At 40.3% G+C, this 21,440-nt stretch overlaps 3 protein-coding genes across 8 annotated transcripts; all 3 read left to right on the forward strand.

The window, feature by feature from the left end:
- Window positions 1-1,313: 1,313 nt before the first annotated feature.
- On the forward strand, window positions 1,314-6,103 carry LOC113533186 (cytochrome c1, heme protein, mitochondrial). The gene is made up of 7 exons (XM_026925124.3): window positions 1,314-1,469; window positions 2,638-2,828; window positions 2,936-3,062; window positions 3,688-3,845; window positions 4,367-4,527; window positions 5,063-5,163; window positions 5,744-6,103. Exons 1-7 carry the CDS (start codon window positions 1,338-1,340, stop codon window positions 5,846-5,848), a joined length of 975 nt encoding a protein of 324 aa, XP_026780925.1. The 5' UTR covers window positions 1,314-1,337; the 3' UTR covers window positions 5,849-6,103.
- A 318-nt stretch (window positions 6,104-6,421) lies between these two features.
- Window positions 6,422-9,805, forward strand: LOC113533564 (14-3-3 protein beta/alpha-A). Of its 2 annotated transcripts, none has more exons than XM_026925780.3 (6): window positions 6,422-6,580; window positions 8,003-8,303; window positions 8,449-8,572; window positions 8,659-8,822; window positions 8,914-9,009; window positions 9,099-9,805. In XM_026925780.3, the coding sequence occupies exons 2-6, from the start codon at window positions 8,010-8,012 to the stop codon at window positions 9,153-9,155; spliced, it is 735 nt and encodes a 244-aa protein (XP_026781581.1). In that variant the 5' UTR covers window positions 6,422-6,580; window positions 8,003-8,009; the 3' UTR covers window positions 9,156-9,805. The 2 variants fall into 2 exon arrangements, with proteins under 2 accessions (XP_026781581.1, XP_034162357.1); XM_034306466.2 differs by having other exon boundaries at window positions 6,459-6,580; window positions 7,935-8,303.
- Window positions 9,806-10,136: 331 nt separating this feature from the next.
- pabpc1l (poly(A) binding protein, cytoplasmic 1-like) lies at window positions 10,137-21,207 on the forward strand. 5 transcript variants are annotated; one of them, XM_026925106.3, is made up of 17 exons: window positions 10,137-10,991; window positions 11,943-12,145; window positions 13,075-13,268; window positions 14,390-14,505; window positions 15,278-15,358; window positions 15,641-15,780; window positions 16,450-16,544; window positions 16,634-16,771; window positions 16,897-16,992; window positions 17,150-17,416; window positions 17,507-17,588; window positions 17,744-17,857; window positions 18,722-18,858; window positions 19,218-19,335; window positions 19,871-20,001; window positions 20,115-20,192; window positions 20,718-21,207. In XM_026925106.3, exons 2-16 carry the CDS (start codon window positions 11,953-11,955, stop codon window positions 20,175-20,177), a joined length of 1,965 nt encoding a protein of 654 aa, XP_026780907.1. In that variant the 5' UTR covers window positions 10,137-10,991; window positions 11,943-11,952; the 3' UTR covers window positions 20,178-20,192; window positions 20,718-21,207. The 5 variants fall into 5 exon arrangements, 4 of the variants coding, with proteins under 4 accessions (XP_026780907.1, XP_026780908.1, XP_026780909.1 ...); XM_026925107.3 differs by having other exon boundaries at window positions 19,218-19,326; window positions 20,718-21,205; XM_026925108.3 differs by lacking the exon at window positions 15,278-15,358 and having other exon boundaries at window positions 20,718-21,204.
- Window positions 21,208-21,440: the final 233 nt, after the last annotated feature.

Raw genomic sequence — 21,440 nt, forward strand, 5'->3', positions numbered from 1 at the left:
TCATCCTGGAAGATAGCACTGACCCTTCCCTTTAATGGGACATAAAACAGTCAGAAAAATGCCCCTACAATAGTGTTTGTGGGACTGTTTTTAATGAATCTGACAAGTCCTGCCTGGTCCTGCACACACACACATGATCAATCCCAATACTGCAGCTAATATTTTATTTGCACCTGTATTTTTTGAACAAACTTTGTTGGTTCTGTCTCCCAAAATGGAAACAAATTAAGTCATTTAAACCACCATGACCCTCACCAGGACAAAGCAGTTACTGAGGACAAATGCATGAATGCTGTACAGTGCTGTGTAAGCACCTAATACACAACTATGTTCATGAACATGGCCTTTCTTTTGTCCTGGGAGCATCATATCTGACTGGGCACTCACACAGTAAAATCTGCCCACTCCTATGACTCTTTATCAGGTCCCATGTTGGGGTGGTACCCTTCTCCTGTGTTCCTTTTAACATTTAATGTTTAATCTTTCACCTGAAGATGTGGATATACACTATATAGCCAAAAGTATGTGGACACCTGACCCATCACACCCATGTGTGCTTGCTGAACACTACATTCCAGATTTAGTCCCCCTTTGCTGTTATAATAACCTCCATTCTTCTGGGAAGGCTTTCCACTAGATTTCAGAACATGGCTGTGGGGATTTGTCCATTCAGCCACAAGATCATCAGTGAACTCTGGGGCACAGTCAGCATTCCAGTTCATCCCAAAAGTGTTCAGTCAGGTTGAGGTCAGGGCTCTGTGCAAGCCACTCCAGTTCTTCCACTCCAACCTTGACATGTGCACAGGCAAACTGACATGCTGGAACACGCTTGGGTTAGGTCCCAACATTCACAGCTACAGTGTACGAAGATATTCCAAACAATTCTGTGCTTCTAACTTTGTGGGAACAGTTTGGGGAAGGCCCACATATGGCTGTGAAGGTCAGATGTCCACATATTTTTGGCCATATTGTTAGTATAATGTACCTTTTAAAAAAGATACATTACAATTGAGCCATAATTACTTTTTAAAGCTTTTTTTTTTTTTACCACATTTCTTGGTAAAAGATACAGAAGGTGTATGCTTGAGGGTACCACCCCAGTGACAAGCAATGGTACAGAGTGCATCTCTACCCTGCAGCACTACAGCCACCACTTTGTCCTTTAAAATCAGTCTCAACCCAGAAATAACACTGAGGTGTCAAAAAAAACACCAATCCCACCAACACTACCGCACCTGATACCCTCATACCAGCACAACATCCCTTGACTAACCTCTACTACACTGTATGATTGTCCATCTGAGATTCCGCCATGAAACCTGACGCCGTGGTGTCCAATGCGCATGCGCACAGCAAGAGCGATTCAGCTGGTCGGTGTTGGAGCAGAAATGGCGGCGCTCCGGCTGTGTGTGTGGCGGTCTACCGGCAGAGCTTTACTCCACTCTAAACATCCAGCTCAGTTTTCTCGAGTGAGTCAAGTGATTTAAACACACAGATAACAATTTAGAGAAGGTGTCGCGACTTTCCTTTCAATGAAAGCTTAGCTTTAACGTTACTAATGAGTTGTGACAGAATACACAAGGTCACATTAATGTTATTAAAATATTTGACTCACCAAGTCGTTGTTACCAAAAATGGGGTTATTTTGCTTGTAGTATTTAAATTCAAATACATTTACTCCGTTGCATCTGTTTTGATTTGATTTGATTTGTCAGTGATGTGAGCAATATGTCTGCATTTGTCCCCTTCCATAGGAGACACTGACATTTTGGAAAGTTCATTCATGTCTATAAATAATTTCTTACCTGAAGTGGATTATATTGAGGTTGCTTCAATACCTAAATGTGTGCTCGTGCTGTCTTACTGAGAACACTCACACACTATGCTGTAAAGCTCCATAGTGCAGTTGTGCATGCAGAAGTCTGACTGGTGCACCTTAGTAGCAAATAACCACCAGGTAATGAATGTAAATCTAACCTTCAGTCCAAACTAAGGTGCTGAAGATCCACCCAATTTCACCCTATCATATTCACACATGCTATTCTATAATCTTGGTAAGTTCTCTGGACATCCAGGATTGCTGTTCGGCCTGCTGTAAGCTCTGCTTCTCAAGCTTTGACCTTGATTTAACTCTTAAGAAAACTGTTATCTGGGTATAAACTTCATTTTGCTTTAAAACCACTGCTGGATATTGGATCAGCAGTCAGGTGGTGGACGAATATAGACACTGTTGTAAACAGTAGATTAATGATCATGTGTGTAAATTCTGTAATAGCAAAATAAATCATTGTAAAAACAGTGCAACAGAGGGTCACAGGTCAAGGGTCACAGGTCCAGGGTCTCTGGTTTGAACCTGAGCTTGGGTTACATATGGTCTGTGGTTTGCGTTTTCTCTGGTTTCCTCCCACTGTCCAAATTCATGCAGGTAGGTGTACTGGCTATGCCAAATTGCCCCTAGATGTGAATGTGTGTGTGTGCACTGTGCCATGAGATGAAGTGGCATCTCAATTAGGTCGTATTTTTGCCTCATGTCTTGTGTTCCCAGGATAAGCACTGGATCCACTGGGAATCTGACTAGTATACTATATACTGAAGATGAATGAGTGAATGCTAAATCCAAATTTCTGTGATTTCTAGGCAAATATATCCTTTGCCAGTCTGTCCAAGGGAAGGAAAGCAGCGATCTCTACTCTGGGTGTGTTGACAGCGGGAGGTGCCGGACTTGCACTGATTTTACATCAGTCAGTGAAAGCCTCTGAGCTGGAGCTACATGCGCCGTCTTATCCATGGAGCCATGGTGGCATGCTGTCTGCTTTAGACCATGCCAGGTGCACTTATGCTTTTTCTAATTTCTCTATGGTGCCATTATGACAGCCATTGTTTATTATCATGCGATTTGCCATGCCATATGAGTTTTGTTTCTTTCTCTTCACAGTATCCGACGTGGGTACCAGGTGTACAAGCAGGTGTGTTCAGCCTGCCACAGTATGGAGTACCTGGCCTTCCGAAACCTGGTCGGAGTGTCACACACAGAGGACGAGGCCAAGGCCCTCGCTGAGGAGGTGAGTTTTAAGGGTGTTTATATTGAAGTTTATATTTGTAGTTAGTTTGTGCTATCAATAAAAAAAAAAAAATAAATGGAGAGCACTCACTCACAAGAGACATGCGACCTCAGAGATGGCACTTACCTCTGTGGATACAGAGTTAGCTTTTCAGGAAGTTCCTTCACTGGGACTGATAGACAAAGGACATGCCTCCATGAGCATACATACCGAAAGTGAATCCAAAAAAAAAATCTGCACTTACACTGGCTCTTACACCTCTACTCTGTGCACTTTGCTCCTCTAGCACTCAATTAAAATCATGTAAGGTAGCACTACTTTATGTAAGGTAGTACTGTTCTTTGATTGATATATCGCTTTGCTTGTAGTTCCTCATTTGTAAGTTGCGTTGGATAAAAGTGTCTGCTAAATAAATTAAAAAATAAAAATAAATGTAAATGAATCAACACCTCCCGACCAGTCAGACTTTTAGCATTAAACAGTGTTGTGGTATAAACAGCTATTGAACCATTTAAGCGATTCGAATCATTAAATCTTAACATCTTTACCACTACATCTGTTTATTCCGTTTAAGAGACATCAGTTAAAGCTTTGAACAACTCTCTTTCTTCCTCCCCTCTCACAGATTGAGGTAGTAGATGGTCCAGATGAAACAGGAGAGATGTTCACTCGTCCTGGGAAACTGTCTGATTACTTCCCAAAGCCGTACGCCAGCCCGGAAGCTGCCCGTGCCGCTAACAACGGAGCTCTTCCCCCTGACCTCAGCTACATTGTTAATGCCAGGTAACAGGTCGCTTAATCTGCTCAATGCACAGAAGTCACATCTTTGCATATACAGTACATGAGCAAGTCTTTAACTCACCATGTAGCTATAATTCAACTTCTTCGTCCCAAGTAGACTTCCTGACCTTTTTTATTCTATAAACCTAGATGAAGTGCTGCCTTGGGCACGTCCTCTGCTCAGATTTTACACTTCACCTCTGTACTCAAACTCCCACAAGACCCACTGGCCTTGTACAGTGTTTTAAGATTAACCGCTGTATGATTTGGCGAGAAGTGAATCACTTTGTATGAGCATGGAAAAGAAAATTCCTTCTTAACACTGTGTAGCATTTCTTTGATAGTTAGGGAGTCAGACTCTGTTATTCATTAGAGAGTTGAAAAGAAAATAAAGCGTTCATGGTCATAAGCTCAAACATTTGGGCCATACTGTAGCTTTCGTTTGTTTTGACAACTTGAGTAGTGTCTAGTTTAGTTTTCTTGTGTATAGTACAGTTAGTAATGTGAATGTTTGCACACTGCAGGCATGGTGGAGAGGACTATGTTTTCTCACTGTTGACTGGTTACTGTGATCCCCCTGCTGGTGTGTCTCTGAGGGAGGGACTCTACTACAACCCCTACTTTCCTGGCCAGGCCATCGGCATGGCTCCGCCCATATATAATGAGATCTTGGAGTACGACGATGGTGAGTTTTCTGCAGGCAGGAATGAAGGAAGGCCTTCACATGATGCTCAGAGTAAACGTCTGGCTAGAGGAATGGTGCCAGTTTGGTTCCAAGCTTAATCTGGGGAGGAAAGACAAATGAGCTCTCCTCATTTTAATTAAGATAGCTAGCTAGATTTCCTAATTGTGTTTTAGAGGGTAGCTCTGTGACCAAGCTTATTTTTTTCCAGTATTAAGGATTAATAATGTAAAATGGAAAGTCAGCCACTTAAAGTCTATACTATTTCTTCAAATAATGAAACAGCTTAAGCAATGCTGTGTGTTTTGTTCTGCAATCTTTATCTTGCACCATGTTTTAGTTAGCTCTGCTGTTATTGTTTGAAGGCTTTACTTCAATGTTGTGGCTTTGACTGCTAATACCTTAATTGCTTCCTTGATCAAACTAGTGTAGTAGATGTATGTTAGACGAATGGAAGTCTACAAAGTACAGATGAAGTCCTTATCATGTATAACTGTAGAATTCCACAAGAACTGAACAGGCTTTTGTCCTGTTACAGGCACACCAGCCACAATGAGCCAGGTGGCTAAAGACGTGTGCACTTTCTTGCGCTGGGCAGCTGAACCAGAACACGACCAGCGTAAAAAAATGGGCCTTAAGGTAGTACATAATCTCTTAATGCATTTTATATACACTTTATAGAAGGTAATTAACACTGCTTTAAAATTGATTTCCAGAGTTTCTTCTGAAGCATTTGCACACACAACTCCAGAATTAATGTTAATACTATTATTATTTTTTTATTATTATTAAGTTTAATCGATTACATCTATATTTATAAAGATACACTATGTATGTAACTTGATCAGGTTTATAAGAAAAGCTATCTGATTTTCACCATGGTGGTGGTGACCAAAGGGTATGCAACTTCATATTTCTACCTCAGAGAAACAGAGCATGGTTATAGGCAATTAAAATAGTATTATATTGCCACACATTCTGAGAGAAAATTTATATATAGTTTTATAGTCTATTTAAAGTTCTTTTGAGAACGGTTTTGTTAAAGGAAAGGTAAGCATTTTCTTCAGTTGTTTTAGTTCAAGATTTAATTGTTTTTGTAATCTCTTTTGTAGGGTACCAATAATTTTGAAATTCACTGTTTCTGGAGTAAAAAAACATTTTTTGTATCTGAACTTTGTAGAACCGGGTTTCCTTACAACCATATTTCTTTCAATTCCAGCTGCTTATGGGCTCAGCAATCATCCTGCCGCTGGTGTACTATCTGAAGAGGCACCGGTGGTCTGTACTTAAGAGCAGGAAGATTGCCTATAGGCCACCAAAATAAACCTGAACCACGATCAAGTCAGACAAGACTTTGCATCCAGTCTGTCATCCGCTTTGTATAAAGGGACATTCCGCTTTGTTTAGAGGGAATGATTTCTGACATTTCTAATAACTCCAGGAGTAAAGACTATCAACACTCGACGAATTCAGGCTCAGTGTGAGCCAATGGACCAGGAGGGCCAGTTATGACATATACATGTTCCTGTTAATATGTAATATCTTGGTGTGAATCTAATAAACCTGTATTTTCAACGTGTTCTAGTGTGTACACTTTTTTTTGGGGGGGGGATTTTATGGCAAGGCTGACCTCGCTCTGGCCTTTTAGTACAATGAAGTGTAATGTCTCTTGTTCCTGTGCTTATAAAGTGTGTTATGTGTGTTATCTGGGAGGGTGTGGAATGAATGCAAATAATGTCTCTGGATATGGAAACTGACATAGTGCACCACTTCCTCACGTGACTATACTACACAAGAATTACTATATTCGCTCACAATTCTATTCACTCAGACATTTTGTGAAATAAAGAATCAAAATATACGAGTTGGGTTGTCTAGTGGGGAAAGAAAAGCCCAGAACCCCGGGGTAAAGCAGGGCTGGCCCAGTTTATAGGAAGCGGATGTGTCAAGTTTAGCGGAAGTGGTACAGCCCAGAGACAGAGAAGAACGAGAGGAGGACGGACACTCCAAGCCGAGCTTTCATAGAGAAAAAGCGGGACTAAACCCTATTTAAACCGTGAGTTTGCTCGCTTTTAAATTATAACAACACTAAATCTGTGTCTGACGCTGTTCATTGTGGGTGTCTGAATTAGAAAAAGAACTGAATGGCGGACGTTAGCATTAGCTAGCGAAAAGCGCTAAATGACTAGCTAGCTTCCTTTGCTAGCGAAAAGACAAAACGAGGGCTGAATACAAAATGGCTTCCTGCTCGGCGTATAAACGCCTTGCTTAGGGTGTGAAACAGCGCATGGTGCATAATATATAGTGGATTATACATTTAATACTGAACCATTTGGGATTCGGCCAAGGTTTCAGTTAGCGCGCTAGCTTATTCAGATATCCGCTGCTCGTCAAAAGCAAGGCCTCGGTCTTTCTCCATCAGTGAAAGACCGCAATGGAAAATTTCGCCATTACAACGCAGAAATACTTTCAGAAATGACATAGGAAGACGTATTACAGATCTATAAGTAGCTTATTACAAAGCGAGGTTGCATTTCCGTATATTGTGCGGGTTTTTTTTTTTAGCAGGTTAAGTTGCTAGCGGCGATTAGCTCGCTAACGTCATTGTAGCCAGCTAACTAGGCTATGTATCTGGTGCATCACTGAGAGCTGGGCCTTTGGGATTAACGTCACGACTCGACTAAATCGTTTTGTGCTCTCGAAACCCGACAACATGCAGAATTATCCCACCCCGAGGCACTGGATGGGTTAATATCATGGCGTTATGGTTGGTAGATGAAATCTTTTGCGAAGGATTAGGGGTCGGATTGCTAGCCGCTCATGTCAGTAGCTGCTTATATCCTGTAAGGTGTGCAGGCGCTCCATCCTGAGCATGTTAGCGAGCGAAGAGGGGAAAAAAAATGAACAAAATGGATCACGGAGGCGATGGATTTAAGTGGGTCGTGTCCTAATTAGTTCATCTTAATATTTGCTTTAGGAAATAACTCTACCTAACAGCGGAAATCAGATTGTCCTCGATTCGCTGCTTACTCTGCTTTGATATCCACAAAAATGGACAGAAAAAGAAATGGTTTGCTACACATGAACCATCGCATCCTGTTATTTCTGATCAGGATTCAGACTTTAAAGGTGCTCTAGTCTTAATGATCTCCTATGAGGAAGTGTATATGAAAGAGAGAACCCACTCCCCCCCACTCCCCAGTTTTCTTTGGCTTCCCGTGTTATTAGTGATCAGTAGTAAGAAATTGTCATTCATCCTTCTAAGGCAGAGGCTCTCTATCAAAGGGCAGACCTGTAATCTTAAATTTGACCTTGCTTTCACTAAACTACCACTAGATGGACCTCACTAGACATCTTGAAAAACATCTAAGCAGTATAACCTAGTTGAAAATCAATCTGATTCATTACAGGCAATTTAGCAAGAAGCTGAAATCTCGTCACCTCAGTTTTAACGCCGGTTCTGTGTCTGTCCTCGCAGTCTGACAATGGACAAGAGCGACCTGGTGCAGAAAGCCAAGCTGGCCGAACAGGCGGAGCGCTATGATGATATGGCCGCCGCCATGAAGGCAGTGACCGAGGGCGGCGGCGAGCTGTCCAACGAAGAGCGCAACCTGCTGTCCGTGGCCTACAAGAACGTGGTCGGTGCACGCCGCTCCTCCTGGCGTGTCATCTCCAGCATCGAGCAGAAGACTGAGTCCAACGAGAAGAAGCAGCAGATGGCGCGCGAGTACCGTGAGAAGATCGAGGTTGAGCTGCAGGAAATCTGCAACGATGTTCTGGTAATGCTGGTCATCGTTCATTCAACAGCAATCTTCATTATTTTTACATGATTTTAAACAAACGGTACAACAGGGAGGGGAAAAGATTCTTTTCTGATTTGATTGACATTGTAAAAGCCTCTAATTCGGCATATGGTCTTTGTAGGGTCTCCTGGAAAAGTATCTCATTCCCAATGCCTCTCAGGCTGAGAGCAAGGTGTTCTACCTGAAGATGAAAGGAGATTATTATAGATACCTGTCTGAGGTTGCATCTGGGGAGTCCAAGAGCTGTAAGTTGATCAGTTGCTGATCATCCAAAACAATCGATGTAGCTTAGGAATTAGGGAGATGTAAAATTCTGATTTTCTTCATGCAGCTACGGTCGATAACTCTCAGAAGGCCTACCAGGATGCGTTTGAGATCAGCAAGAAAGACATGCAGCCCACACACCCCATCCGGCTCGGTCTGGCTCTCAACTTCTCCGTCTTCTACTATGAGATCCTGAACTCACCCGAGAAGGCCTGCAACCTTGCCAAGACGGTTAGATTTCATGTCACTCATATTCATTTCCTAACCGTTCCAAAGTGAAGAAGTGAATTAGAAATTGTTAAGAAGTGAATTTCTTTTTCAGGCCTTCGATGAAGCCATCGCTGAGCTCGACACCTTAAATGAGGATTCCTACAAAGACAGCACCTTGATCATGCAGTTACTAAGGGACAATCTTACCGTAAGTTATTTAGTGTTTGCTATATTCCCATTTCAGCTCACTGTTGTAGCATTTTGTAACATTTTGTGGTTTGTGTATCATTTCTGTAGCTGTGGACGTCGGAAAACCAGGGTGACGAGGCAGATGCAGGCGAGGGAGAGAACTAGAGGAGCCACACTGATCTCCAAACACCCGCACACACACCCCCCATCTTACTTAAAAAAAAAAAAAAATTTAAAAAATACACAAATGGCTTCCTCTGAAACCCCCCACCCACCCTGCTTTCCATTCTCCATCCTTTTTCCATCAGCAGCCTGCTCCCTGTACCCACCCTCCCACGATCAGCATGAGATGCACCCGATGCGATACACACACTGATGCCTCTTGCGCAGGCTCCGGCGGCAGGGATGTGAGGGAGGGAGGGTTTGCGGGGTGACATGCCATTTTCAGCAGGTCCGCTCATTTTGTTTGTGAAATTCAACACGGTTGTACTGAATATCAGATCCATATTTGTTAAGTGCATGAGTGAGCGTGTGTGTGAGAGTCTGAGTGAGTGTATGGTATGATAGTGTGACTGAGTTGTTGTTCATGTGAGTGTGTGTGTGTTTTGGAGTCGGGGGTTATAAACTCTAAAAGTCCTTCCTGATGATTCCTTTTTTTTTTTTTTTTTTTTTTTTCTTTTCCCATTTTTTTCCACCTTAGCTGGTTGTGCATTTTCATCCTTATTTTTTTGTTACGGATTTTTTTAGTGTAATTCGTCATGGTATTTGCAGGTTTTATTGTATGGTTATTAAACTGGCAGTTTATTTTCACCAAACACTGTAATTTCTTGAGTTTTGTATGTTTTTTTTTTTTTTTTTTTTTTTTTTTTTTTTTTTTTTGGGACCTGTGATGCTCTGCCTCTCAGCTTGGATTCCTGGTTTCAGTGCTGCGGTTATTCACTGAAAGCCCTGTTCAGACACATGGTCAATGGGCCATTTCATAAAGTAAATGTCTGAAAACTGAATATCAGTAGAAAATGTGTATTTATTTATGACATGATGCAACACACACACACAAGGGCAGGAAGCAGAGAATTTTCCCTTCTGATTTCCAAGACAAATGATGACTGATCATGATAACCACGAGGTTGTGATACTTTAAAATCATGTGGTCAGCATGGCTTTGGCAAGTAGCTGCTTAAGATAAAGATTGAGTCTCTGAAGAAATGAATTAGAATAATATTAATTAAAAAAAATCTAGTGTAAAGGTATGATGGATTAAAAATTATATTTTATAGGCACACATGCATAAACAGCTCTAAAATGCGTACATATATATGGTTGAAAGAAAAAAAAACGAAAAGTGCTGCGGAAATAAAGGCCTGCTGCCTCCACCCGCCTTAATATCTTGTTCCGCAATCTCCAACGTTCGCTCCTGTATAAGGCTCAATCCTGAATCCCCAATGGCTCCCTCTAAGAATGCACTTTATAGCAGAGGAAGTAATGGCCTCTACAGGCTCTGTAGTGCACTGCGTTGTGCAATAAGCCGGTTGGAATACAGCCTTTTTTTTTCTTTTTTTATCTCGTCGCCTGTTGAACGCTGTTTATACAGTCTGCCCTCTAGTGGACAATTATGATATAGCGTTAAGATTTATTGAGTGTTTCTCTCTCACACATACACACACTTTATTGATATTTTTTTGTTTTACAGTGAATGCTACAAAAATCACGCCCTTTAGGATGTGTATATTTTTCTTATTTTATCTTTATCTGTTAATAAAAGTGTCCAGGACGCGCCCCTTCACGATGATTGATGGAACTATTTAACGTCGAGGATCAATATTCTGAATTGAGGCGAAGTTCAACGAATGGCGGCGGTTTTAATTAGCGGTGACGTAAGCGCGCATTGACATGACAGGTGTCTCAAGACAAAATAATCAAACGAAAACATTTGCCACAGAATCGCCGCCGCTCTGAAGACGAGGACCTTCAGTACCATCTGTGTTTCTCTCAAGGGAAAAGGTGATTAGTTTAAACAAGCACGAAATTTACATCATGCACTAGCTAAATATTACCTGAAAGTGTGCTTTGTAGGGATTGTCGGTTATAGTATGGCTAATAACATTAGCTTAAAATTCAACAACGTTTGCTTTAGAGTCTATTTTAGTTTTTTTTTTCTTTTTCAGTGAGCGTTTCAAGTACGTCTTTTGCCAGAAAGTGTCACTAATAACTATTTTTATTATTACTATATACTACAAAGCAAGCATTTTTATCATATTTGCGTTAATTCAGTTGCGCGAGGTCGAGCTGTCGATCAAATAGCTAACGGAAGCTAGCGGTAATGGCCGCCTGATATTAGCCGCTGAAGCTAGCTAGCTACAAAAGATTAAATAATTACTCAAATAATATTAACTGCTGTATTTTAATAAAGTCTTAATTGCTGTGTAATAAGTGGGTAATTTGTTGGAGGCTTGATAATTTGAGATTTAAATTGATTTCTAGGCTTGTGGTTAGTAAAACAGGTCATATCAGTTCTGTATCAGGATCACACGGTATTCTGACGAGGGTGTGTGCGCATGCGCACTGCATTTTCACTCTTCCATGAATTCATTCTTCATTTGTTTTAAAGCTTGAGGCGTTTTGTGATCATAAGATTATGATCTTATCAAAATAGGCCTCCTCTACAAGACACTGTAGTTTAACACTGATTTAAATATTCTGCCTGTAGTTTTATCCTTTTTATACTAGAGGCATTTTCTCATAAGGTCACAGTAATAAAGTACTCAAAATACTTGAAATATTCATAAAACAATACTGATAATTGCACACTAAGGTAGAACAGCAGGACAGATCCTTAGAGCACCTGCGTTAACCGATCTATTTGCGTACACCATTTGTTTGGTATTAATCGCTGATAACGTGCAACATTGAACAGTCGATTGAGTTTTCAAATGTGTGTGTAAACCATGGCAGAGCTTGCAGGATGAACAGCAGTGGGCCGGTGTACCCTTTGGCCTCGCTCTATGTGGGCGACCTGCATCCTGATGTCACAGAGGCCATGCTCTATCAAAAGTTCTCCCCTGCGGGACCCATCATGTCCATCCGCGTGTGCCGGGACATCATCACCCGCAGGTCCCTCGGCTATGCCTACATCAATTTCCAGCAGCCTGCTGACGGTGAGCACTGGCACCTCCTGCTTAATCTAGGTCTCTAATTATTTAAGTGTAAATTTGTCTTTTTAAACTGTTACAATTTATCAAAATTCTATCTATATAATAGGAGTGTTACAGTTGTTCACAGTATGATAAGCTAGTCTAAAAATATCATAGTATTTATATAAAATATCATAATTCGTGGTATTAATCAATCGTTTAAAAAAAAATAAAAAATACACAAGTCGGCAATGAAAAGCAAAACTGTGTTCCGAAATCTTTATACAAGTCTCTTTGCAGATATATATATAATATATATATAAAACAGAAAAGCAGATTGGGACGAAAGGATCAAGCACCTAATAGTGTTGCTTTTCTAATTTTTGAGGACAGCATTTCATGAAAAAAAAAAAAATACATTGTCAGTATTTTTCGTGCCATTATAAGCTGAAAGAGAGTGTGTCTGTGAGGAAAGGCAGCTCGCTGAGCATAAATAAAAATCTAACTACCAGTTTGTAGCCCTGCCTCGACAAAAATAAGAGTTGTTTCTTATAGTTATGGTCAGCAGTGCCATGCTCTTCTGCCATGTCATTTAGGCAATTTTTTGTGTATGCATTTTTAATGTTTTTTAATCTGCATTTTGAAAAAGTCAACAGTGGAGTAACCATCCAGTCAACACCTTGACTAACCGTGAAATCATGACACTGTAACAACTCTACTATCTAGATTCATTGTTTAATTGTGGCATCTTAATGCCCCATAAACTACATCTCTACACCTCTGATTAAAGATTAAATTACAGAACATTTGGGTTTTGCTAGGTGAAATGTCAAGACTTTGATGTCCCATGTCTGTAAATGGCTCTTCACCAAGACAGAATCTTTATAATATTAAGATCATGACTTGTCAAGATGAGTTAAATGATTGAGAGCAAATGTACTGTTCTGCTGCAGCGGAATGCGCACTGGACACGATGAACTACGAAGTGATAAAGGGTCGTCCAATCAGGATCATGTGGTCACAGCGAGACCCTTGTCTGCGGAAGTCTGGAGTAGGGAACATCTTCATCAAGAACATGGACGAGTCGATCGACAACAAGGCGCTTTACGACACCTTCTCTGCCTTTGGCAACATTTTGTCATGTAAGGTCAGCGTCAAACAAGCTTCCAGTTTTTCCCCCCCTTAGTTCAAGATTTAGGCTTTAGGCACTAACACGGGTAATTAAAGAACACATCTTTTCTTATTGCTTTTCTGTCCTCACCAAACCAGAGTTTTCAGCCATAGAGAAAACATCTTTCTGAATTCACTCCCCAGAGTGGATACTGAACACCTTTAGGATGAATTGGAATGCTGAGTGCATGTCAGACCTCCTCGTCCGACATCCGTGCACAAGCTCACTAATGCTCTTTTGGCTAAATGACAGCCACGCTCCAAAATCCCGTGGAAAGCCTTCTCAGAAGAGTGGAGGCTGTTCTAGCAGCAAAGTGTGGACCAAATCCATATTAATGCTCGTGGTTTTTGAGTGGGATGTTTAACACGCACACACTCAGGTGTCCATGTACGTCTGGCCATATAGTGTAAGATTGTCGTATGATAGCCGCAGTTTCAACAAGGTGAAACTTACTGCAATGGAGAAACTTACTGTTACTTACTGTTTCTCCATTGGGAATTTTACTTTAATGTTTGATTGGGTGACAGTATGACAAAGAACTCTTGGGTAAGCAAGAAAACATGTTTTAAAAAAAGATATCAGGTGGATGACAGCTGTACAGCAGCCATACATAAAGCTTCTTCATAATAAGGCTGAGGGGGGAACAGTAGATTCTTGGATACATCTTAATTCACTGTGTAAATAATTCTACATTAATGCACAGATGTCCTAATAAATTTTTTTTAAATAAACATTTTTAATGAAAAGTCACAGGACAGTACAAATACAATGGGAAGCAAGTCGTAATAAAAATAAGTATTTCAGGCCAAAATATATACTAATATTCTGTTGTCTAAACCAATTGGGTGGTGAAACACAAAGGCACAGGCTAGCAAGAGCACTATGTGTGTTAGACCATGGACAAACTCGGACCTGCACCCCAGAATAAATCTAGTAGTGCTTTAAATGTAATCATGTACATTAGAGTTCAAAACTTTTATGACACTGTAGCATTATGATGATTAAACATATGTTTTTAAATATGCAATTTGTCATAATGTGTTTTTTTTTTTTTTTTTTTTCCTTTTTTTTTTCTTTTTTTAAATATATATAAATAGGTGGTATGTGATGAAAATGGCTCGAAAGGTTATGGATTTGTTCACTTTGAGACACAGGAGGCAGCGAAGCGAGCCATTGAAACCATGAACGGCATGCTCCTGAATGATCGCAAAGTGTAAGTGCTGACTCTTTATGCACTCTAGTCTACTTGTACACCAGGCCACTCCTTAAAGCAGGGTTCGTACAGATGTGCAAAAGATGCTTGTCTTTCTAAGGTTAAGTTTTCAAAACAAGCAACAATTTTCAACTGAGTAAATGACTAAGAAAGGCTTGTTTTGTCATTATAAGCGGATTAAATAAGAGAGGCATTAGGTAGTTGCAAAATTATTCGCTACCTAGCATAAATCATTATCAGGAGGTGCAAGTATAAAATGAATACTTACTTAATATCATGCACCATTACCTCCCTCAGCAAGTTAAACTTGAGTTGGCTAGAAAATGAAAGGTGCAAGCCATGATTACAGCAAGGTCAGTTTACATATTGTAAGTTCTACAACAACAAAATGAATATCTTGACATTTTATAATTTGTGCCAAATAGCCTCCAGAGTAATTGGTGACAGCTGACGTGTAATGTACGTGTCTACACTTACCGTAACTTTTCCACCTTAGAGACTTGCCTACGGCTTATTCTTTAAGCCAGTTCCTTATGATTTATATTGAGTTTTAATGTCGACCTGCATAGGCCTGTAAAGTATGGTTAAAAAACGCACAAGTTGTATGAACCCGGTTTAACCTATTTTTCGGTGAAAACCCATATTGTGTTCATGGGTTTGTAGAATTATTTGGCACTAATTATAATAAGAACCATACTGTAACCAACAAAAGAAATAGAAATGGCAGTGAACTATCTTCTCATAAGCATCTCTTGACCTTTTTTTTGCTCAGAAAAGAGGCAGGTAAAGAGCTGGAAAGCAGTCCAGGCCCAGTCTGTCCTTTGGGGATAATAAGTCAGCTGTCCACATTTAGGTCAGTGCACATGAGGAAGAGTTTCCTGCAGGACTTGAGCTGAGGTGACAGTATGTCAGTGATCGTCAGGCTGAGTTTCAGACTTTCAGCAGGCCTGTGAAGTGAATTTAGGAGGAAGTTGCATTGTACCTGCCTTTAGTGCTTCTGCATTGGATTCTCTAGGGATGTACTTTCAGTTTATTGTAATTGCAAACTGAAAGTAAATATTAGTCATATAATCTAATCTTGAATTTGTTGTGATATATGTTTTTCTTTCTGCATGTTTCTGGATTCTGTATGAAGTTTTGTCGGACATTTTAAATCTCGTAAAGAGCGGGAGGCAGAGTTTGGTGCAAAGGCCATGGAGTTTACCAATGTTTACATCAAGAACTTTGGAGACGATTTTGACAATGAGAGACTGCGCAATATCTTCTCTGGATTTGGTAAGAAAATCCTGACTCCACTTCCAATGTGATTTAGGAGATAAGTTCAAGAATCAAATTTTAATCAGTTAAAAGGTTTAACAGCAACCTGAGACAAGCAAGTTATGTGTGCAGGTGATTTGTTACACATATCCTAAACGTCATGGTGGTGTGACAAACCTCAGTGCTATAATTAACTGATGTGTGTTGTGCAGCAGATGTTGTGATTCCAAGCATGTAGCGTGCACTGTAGTTAAAGCGCTGCATCACAGTGAAGTGCATTATTTTTAAACGTCCATATGAGCTAAACCTTTTGTTTCAAGGCTTTAATTTATATACATATATATATATATATATATATATACACACTTGTGTGTGTGTGTATGTATATATGTATGTATGTATGTATATATATATATATATATATATATATATATATATATATATATAATACTAGAAATGTGAAAAAATATGAAAAAACAACGTACGTGACATGCAGTCTATAAGTGGAGCACAAGCTGTTAAACATTCAAAAGTGCATTTTTGCTCTTTAAATTTCTATGAAACGTTGGATAGAATCCTTTGAATAGAATAGTGAAATGTGGTCTGATGACCCTACTGGCTATATAGTGTATTTTCTAGCTCTGTCAGTACATGACTAACTATCGCTGCTGATTGTGGGATTCACAGGTAAGACCCTGAGTGTCCGTGTGATGACTGATGAAAAGGGGCGTTCACGTGGCTTTGGCTTTGTGAACTATGAAAATCATGAGGATGCACAGAAAGTAAGGGGTGACACACAGCTTTCATGTGAATTCTGCTGAGCATCTTGAAAACTAAAATCCATCATCTAGACTGCCTAATGTGTTTGCAGGCAGTAGCTGAAATGAATGGAAAGGAGCTGAATGGACGAGTTCTGTATGTGGGCCGGGCTCAGAAGAGACTGGAGAGACAATCCGAACTCAAACGCAAGTTCGAGCAAATCAAACAAGAACGCTTAAACCGATACCAGGTGAACACATGGCTGTTTGATCATGATACCTGGCACCTGGATTTTGACAGATGCTGATGAATCGCTATAAATTACTTTTATCTTAGTAATATGACGGCAGGACTTTTTTAAATGTTTGGCTGCAGGGGGTGAATCTGTATGTGAAGAATCTGGATGATGGGATTGATGATGAGAAACTGAGAAAAGAGTTTGCCCCCTATGGAATGATCACCAGTGCAAAGGTATCAAAATTGTATTAAACAAAATCTGTGTTGCAGCAAAAATGTATAATTCCTTACATTTTCAAACTGTAAAAACAAATGCTGGAAATAAACAGACATGACATCAGTATTTTTTCAGTCTGCTGTAAAGGTTGAAATGCCTGTTTTTTTGGGCCAGGTGATGACAGAGGGAGGTCACAGTAAGGGCTTTGGCTTTGTTTGCTTCTCCTCTCCTGAGGAAGCCACTAAAGCTGTGACTGAGATGAACGGCCGGATCGTCAGCACCAAGCCTCTGTATGTGGCCCTGGCCCAAAGGAAAGAGGAGCGCAAGGCCATACTCACCAACCAGTACATGCAGAGACTGGCCAGCGTGAGAGCCATTCCTGGCCCTGCTATGCCCGCTTACCAGCAGAGTTCTGGCTACTACATGCCTTCCATACCTCAGGTGGGCAAATGACAGTGTTAGGAGTTAGTGTTTCAGAGTCCTCGTACCTGCTTAAAATGATAACGTTGAGTATTCTCATTTCTTTAACAGCCTCAGGGACGTGCCTTCTACAACACTGTACCAAATCTACGACCAGCACCACGCTTTGCTGCCCAAGCCCCAAGACCACAGGGTGGCAGATAATATTCTTATTTTTACACTCAAATTAGGGTTTGTGCTAGGGAAAAATATCATGTTTTTTGGCAGACCCACAGGGATATTTTGTATGTGTGCATGTGGGTGTGTAAACAGTTGTTCTAACATTTGCTCTCTGATTGGCCATGCTAGCTCCTTACTCAGCTCAGACACTGAGGCCGGCGGTGCCACGCAGGACCTCCACCCCCATCAGCACTGTGCGCCAGGCCTCCACCCAGGCTCCAGGTGTCAACACCCAGAGAATGGGTAAGAAACTGGGTTTGGGGTGGTATAGACAAAGCTTGATGGGTAATGATTAAAGTGGATGATGTCTGGGGAATCTTGCCAGTTTAGTATTAGCTGCCTGTTGCAGTAAATCGAACATCAATTTCAGCAGCTCTCAGCTCTTTTGGTTCCACATAAATGCCAATTCCATAATGTAGAACAATTCCGTGGTCATATAGACAGCATGCATGTTTGCTCTTCTGCCATCAATGGCACATTCTGTAAAACTTCACTTCCTCTTCTTGATCTTGAAGTGTTCACGTGAGAGCAGTGCAGCTAATTGGTTACTGAAAGCCAATGTGGAGGGCATTTTTCTTTTGCAGTTTGAGGAATTTCCAAGAGAAAACGTATGTTTGAGTGGGCAGGAATTTTGTCCTGGGAGTGATGGCATGTGTTTGATCTGTATCCACTTTTTATGTTACTTAGTATAAATCATGATTCTCACTAGCAGTTCAGGGACTCTGATAATTCTCATTCCTTTCACTGTTTTTCACCGTTCATAATTCATGTCGGGCAGAAAAGCGGACACTTTAGTTTCTATGGCAGGGTTAAAACTGAGACAGCTAACACAGGTAGCGAATTCTGGTTGCCCAACGTTAGAACTGATGTCATTGCTACCAAATATAATCCCACCCAACTCAAATTAGCTGAAAATGGCAAGGGAAAAAGAAATTCAGAAATCTCTAACAGTAAGAAGCTAATTATGCAAATAAAAGCAAAACCTTCAAACTCTCTGACAAATGTGCCATTATAAAACAACCCACTGTTCCTTGTTTTGTGTATTGGTCTATGTTGTATTTTGGGTCACGTAGCAAATAATATTTTAAATATTGTTTCTCTGTCCAGCTCACATCGGGACTCAGACAGCAGGTGGGCGAACTGTGGGAGGTCCTATGATGAGAGGCGTCAGTCAATACAAATACTCAAGCGGGGTTCGAAATGTTCAACAGGTCATCACTGTACCAGCTCCTGTTCCACAACAGGTAATGCACATCTATTCATGCAAATGTATGCAAAGCACTCGTGTTATCTCAAAAAAGGGCAAGCATGGCTGTTGAAGCATTTGTAATTACTAGGGTTGTTATTTCACTGCATTCAAATGTTAATTGTGTGTGGCTTTTAGAATAGTAGTATTCCCATAGACTGTTTGATAGTGTTCATTATTCTGCATGAATATTGTGACTCAGATGTTTTCTGTCTCAGCTAGCTTTCTTTTAAAGTGAGAGTGGACAGGGTCATGCATCACAGTGACACTAAAGCCAGCTCTGCACTTGAGTTGGTTTGCCTGAGAGGTTCATCAGTTTTTCAGCCTTATTCTGTCTGAGAAAATGTTATTTTGTAGATGGTGCCTTCTCCAATTATGGAGCCCGCAGTTCATGTAAAAGGTCAAGAGCCCCTTACTCCATCAATGTTGGCAGCTGCACCCCTTTTGGAGCAGAAACAACTACTGGGTACTTCTTGTGTGTGTTTTGTTTGTTTGTTTTTAAATACACGCACACACACACACACACACACACACACACACACACACACACACTCTTAGCTCAGGTACCCTTCACTGCAGAATAAAAGTCAGTGGTGTGGTGTTGGACCTGATCCAGCTTGAGTGAAGGGGTTGGAGACGGGCTGGAGATGTGTGTTTAATGTAATGTTTAGTGTTGTACAGTGATGTGTGTGTTAGGATTTAGAGACGGGAAACGGTCATGGTAAGACATAAGTCATCTCTAGTATGTTGCGTCATTACATCAGGGGGAAATAAATACTGGAAGCTGGTTACAGGTTGATTGTAACTACGAAATGAAACACTTCATGAGAGACAATTTTTTATTTATTTATTTTTTTTTATCTTTAACGTTGTCCAACTTGATGGGCATTGCAGTCATTATTGTCAGTTGTCCACTGCCTGCCTCTCAGGGGCTTTTTGTCAGTGTATCTGATGATGATTATTATTATTATTATTATTATTATTAATTTTATTTTTTTTTTTGGGTGCAGGCGAACGTCTGTATCCACTGATCCAGGCCCTTCATTGTAACCTCGCTGGCAAGATCACTGGCATGCTGCTCGAAATAGACAACTCTGAACTTCTGCACATGCTCGAGTCTCCAGAGTCACTACATGCCAAGGTACTCATAACTGTCGAAAGCAATACCCTACTACCGAAAATGGTCCTTTTGTTGTCAGTGTTATTCCTTTCTCTAATTGTATACACTCCTTTCCTATTAATCAACATATATAGGTTGAGGAGGCAGTGGCTGTTCTTCAAGCTCATCAAGCAAAGGAAGCCTCACCTAAGAAATAGGGGATGTTTATGCAGGTAAAATGCCACACAAGCACGCTGACTAAAAATATTTAACATCTTGAAATATATAAATAATCCATTGGTGTAATTGGATTACAATGCAAACTCATGCAACACTTTCTCCTATAATTTAACGGGACACTCGGGCCAAATTCTGAAATTTACCCATTGATACAGCTGGTGTAACCATACCTACTCACAGGTTTCTCTGTTTGAATACTGGGGAACCCCCTCCTGATTATGTATCTTGGCACACAAAGTTCACTCAGTTAGGCTTGCACATATTCTTGGCTAAATATTCTTTGTCCTAATGCATGCATGTTTACAAAAATAGTAGAAAAAAAAAGTAGAAACTATACCTTTAAACATGTATTTAATGCTTCAATTGTTAAAATGTAGAGATTTTCCCTATGGCAGAGGAGCTTCGTTGCCATTAAAAAAAAATTAGTGCCATCAAATTGGTATACACTGTTAAAAGTAGGTTATGAGGAATGCTATATGCTGTGATCTTTACTAATTTTATTTATTTATTTATTGCAGGCATGATCATCGAAGGTCCATGGGTTTTGCAGAAGGAGAAAAAAGGGGTGTAATAAATAGAAAAGGATTAGTGGTGGGGGGAGAATAATGTAAACACTTTAAAGGCAATGGCACTTTTGTGAGTAGCTTTTACTCATGTCAGTACTGGTCTGCACTAATGTTATGTTAATTCTGAGTTTTGTTATAAAAAAGGAAGGAAAATGTACAAAAAATGGAAAAAAAAAAAAAGGGGAAAGAAAACACTCTGTTGTGCATTAAAAATATTTTGGCTTACCCACAACCAAATTGTCATCTTGTCTATTATATTGATGTTTTCACTGGGGAAACATGGCATGGCTTTATTATAATCTGTTGAGTGTTACCAGTTCCTAAAACTGCAGGGAGCAATATTCACACTTCCAATACTGGAAGGATTAAATCAGTCTGAAAGGCTAAACTTAATGTAGACAGGCTAAAGACTAACGCTGGTCTGAGCGTGTGGGGGTTTTTACTTTGAGATTCGAATTTGTTGATGGTTGAATGATGCAATTACAAGCTTTTTTTCTCAACAGGTTCATTTGGAAACTGGTTATGTGTTTTGCTACTTTTTTCAGTTCACTCATTCTTTCAGATGAACTTCCATTCAACTGAAAGTGTATCAAGATAAGCTCAGTAGAAAGCTGATGCAAGACCCAATCCCTTTTCCTCACACAGTTGCATTACTTTGTGTTGGTTCTGTTTGCA

Source organism: Pangasianodon hypophthalmus, chromosome 8, assembly GCF_027358585.1.
Source record: "Pangasianodon hypophthalmus isolate fPanHyp1 chromosome 8, fPanHyp1.pri, whole genome shotgun sequence".
Lineage (NCBI taxonomy): Eukaryota > Metazoa > Chordata > Actinopteri > Siluriformes > Pangasiidae > Pangasianodon > Pangasianodon hypophthalmus.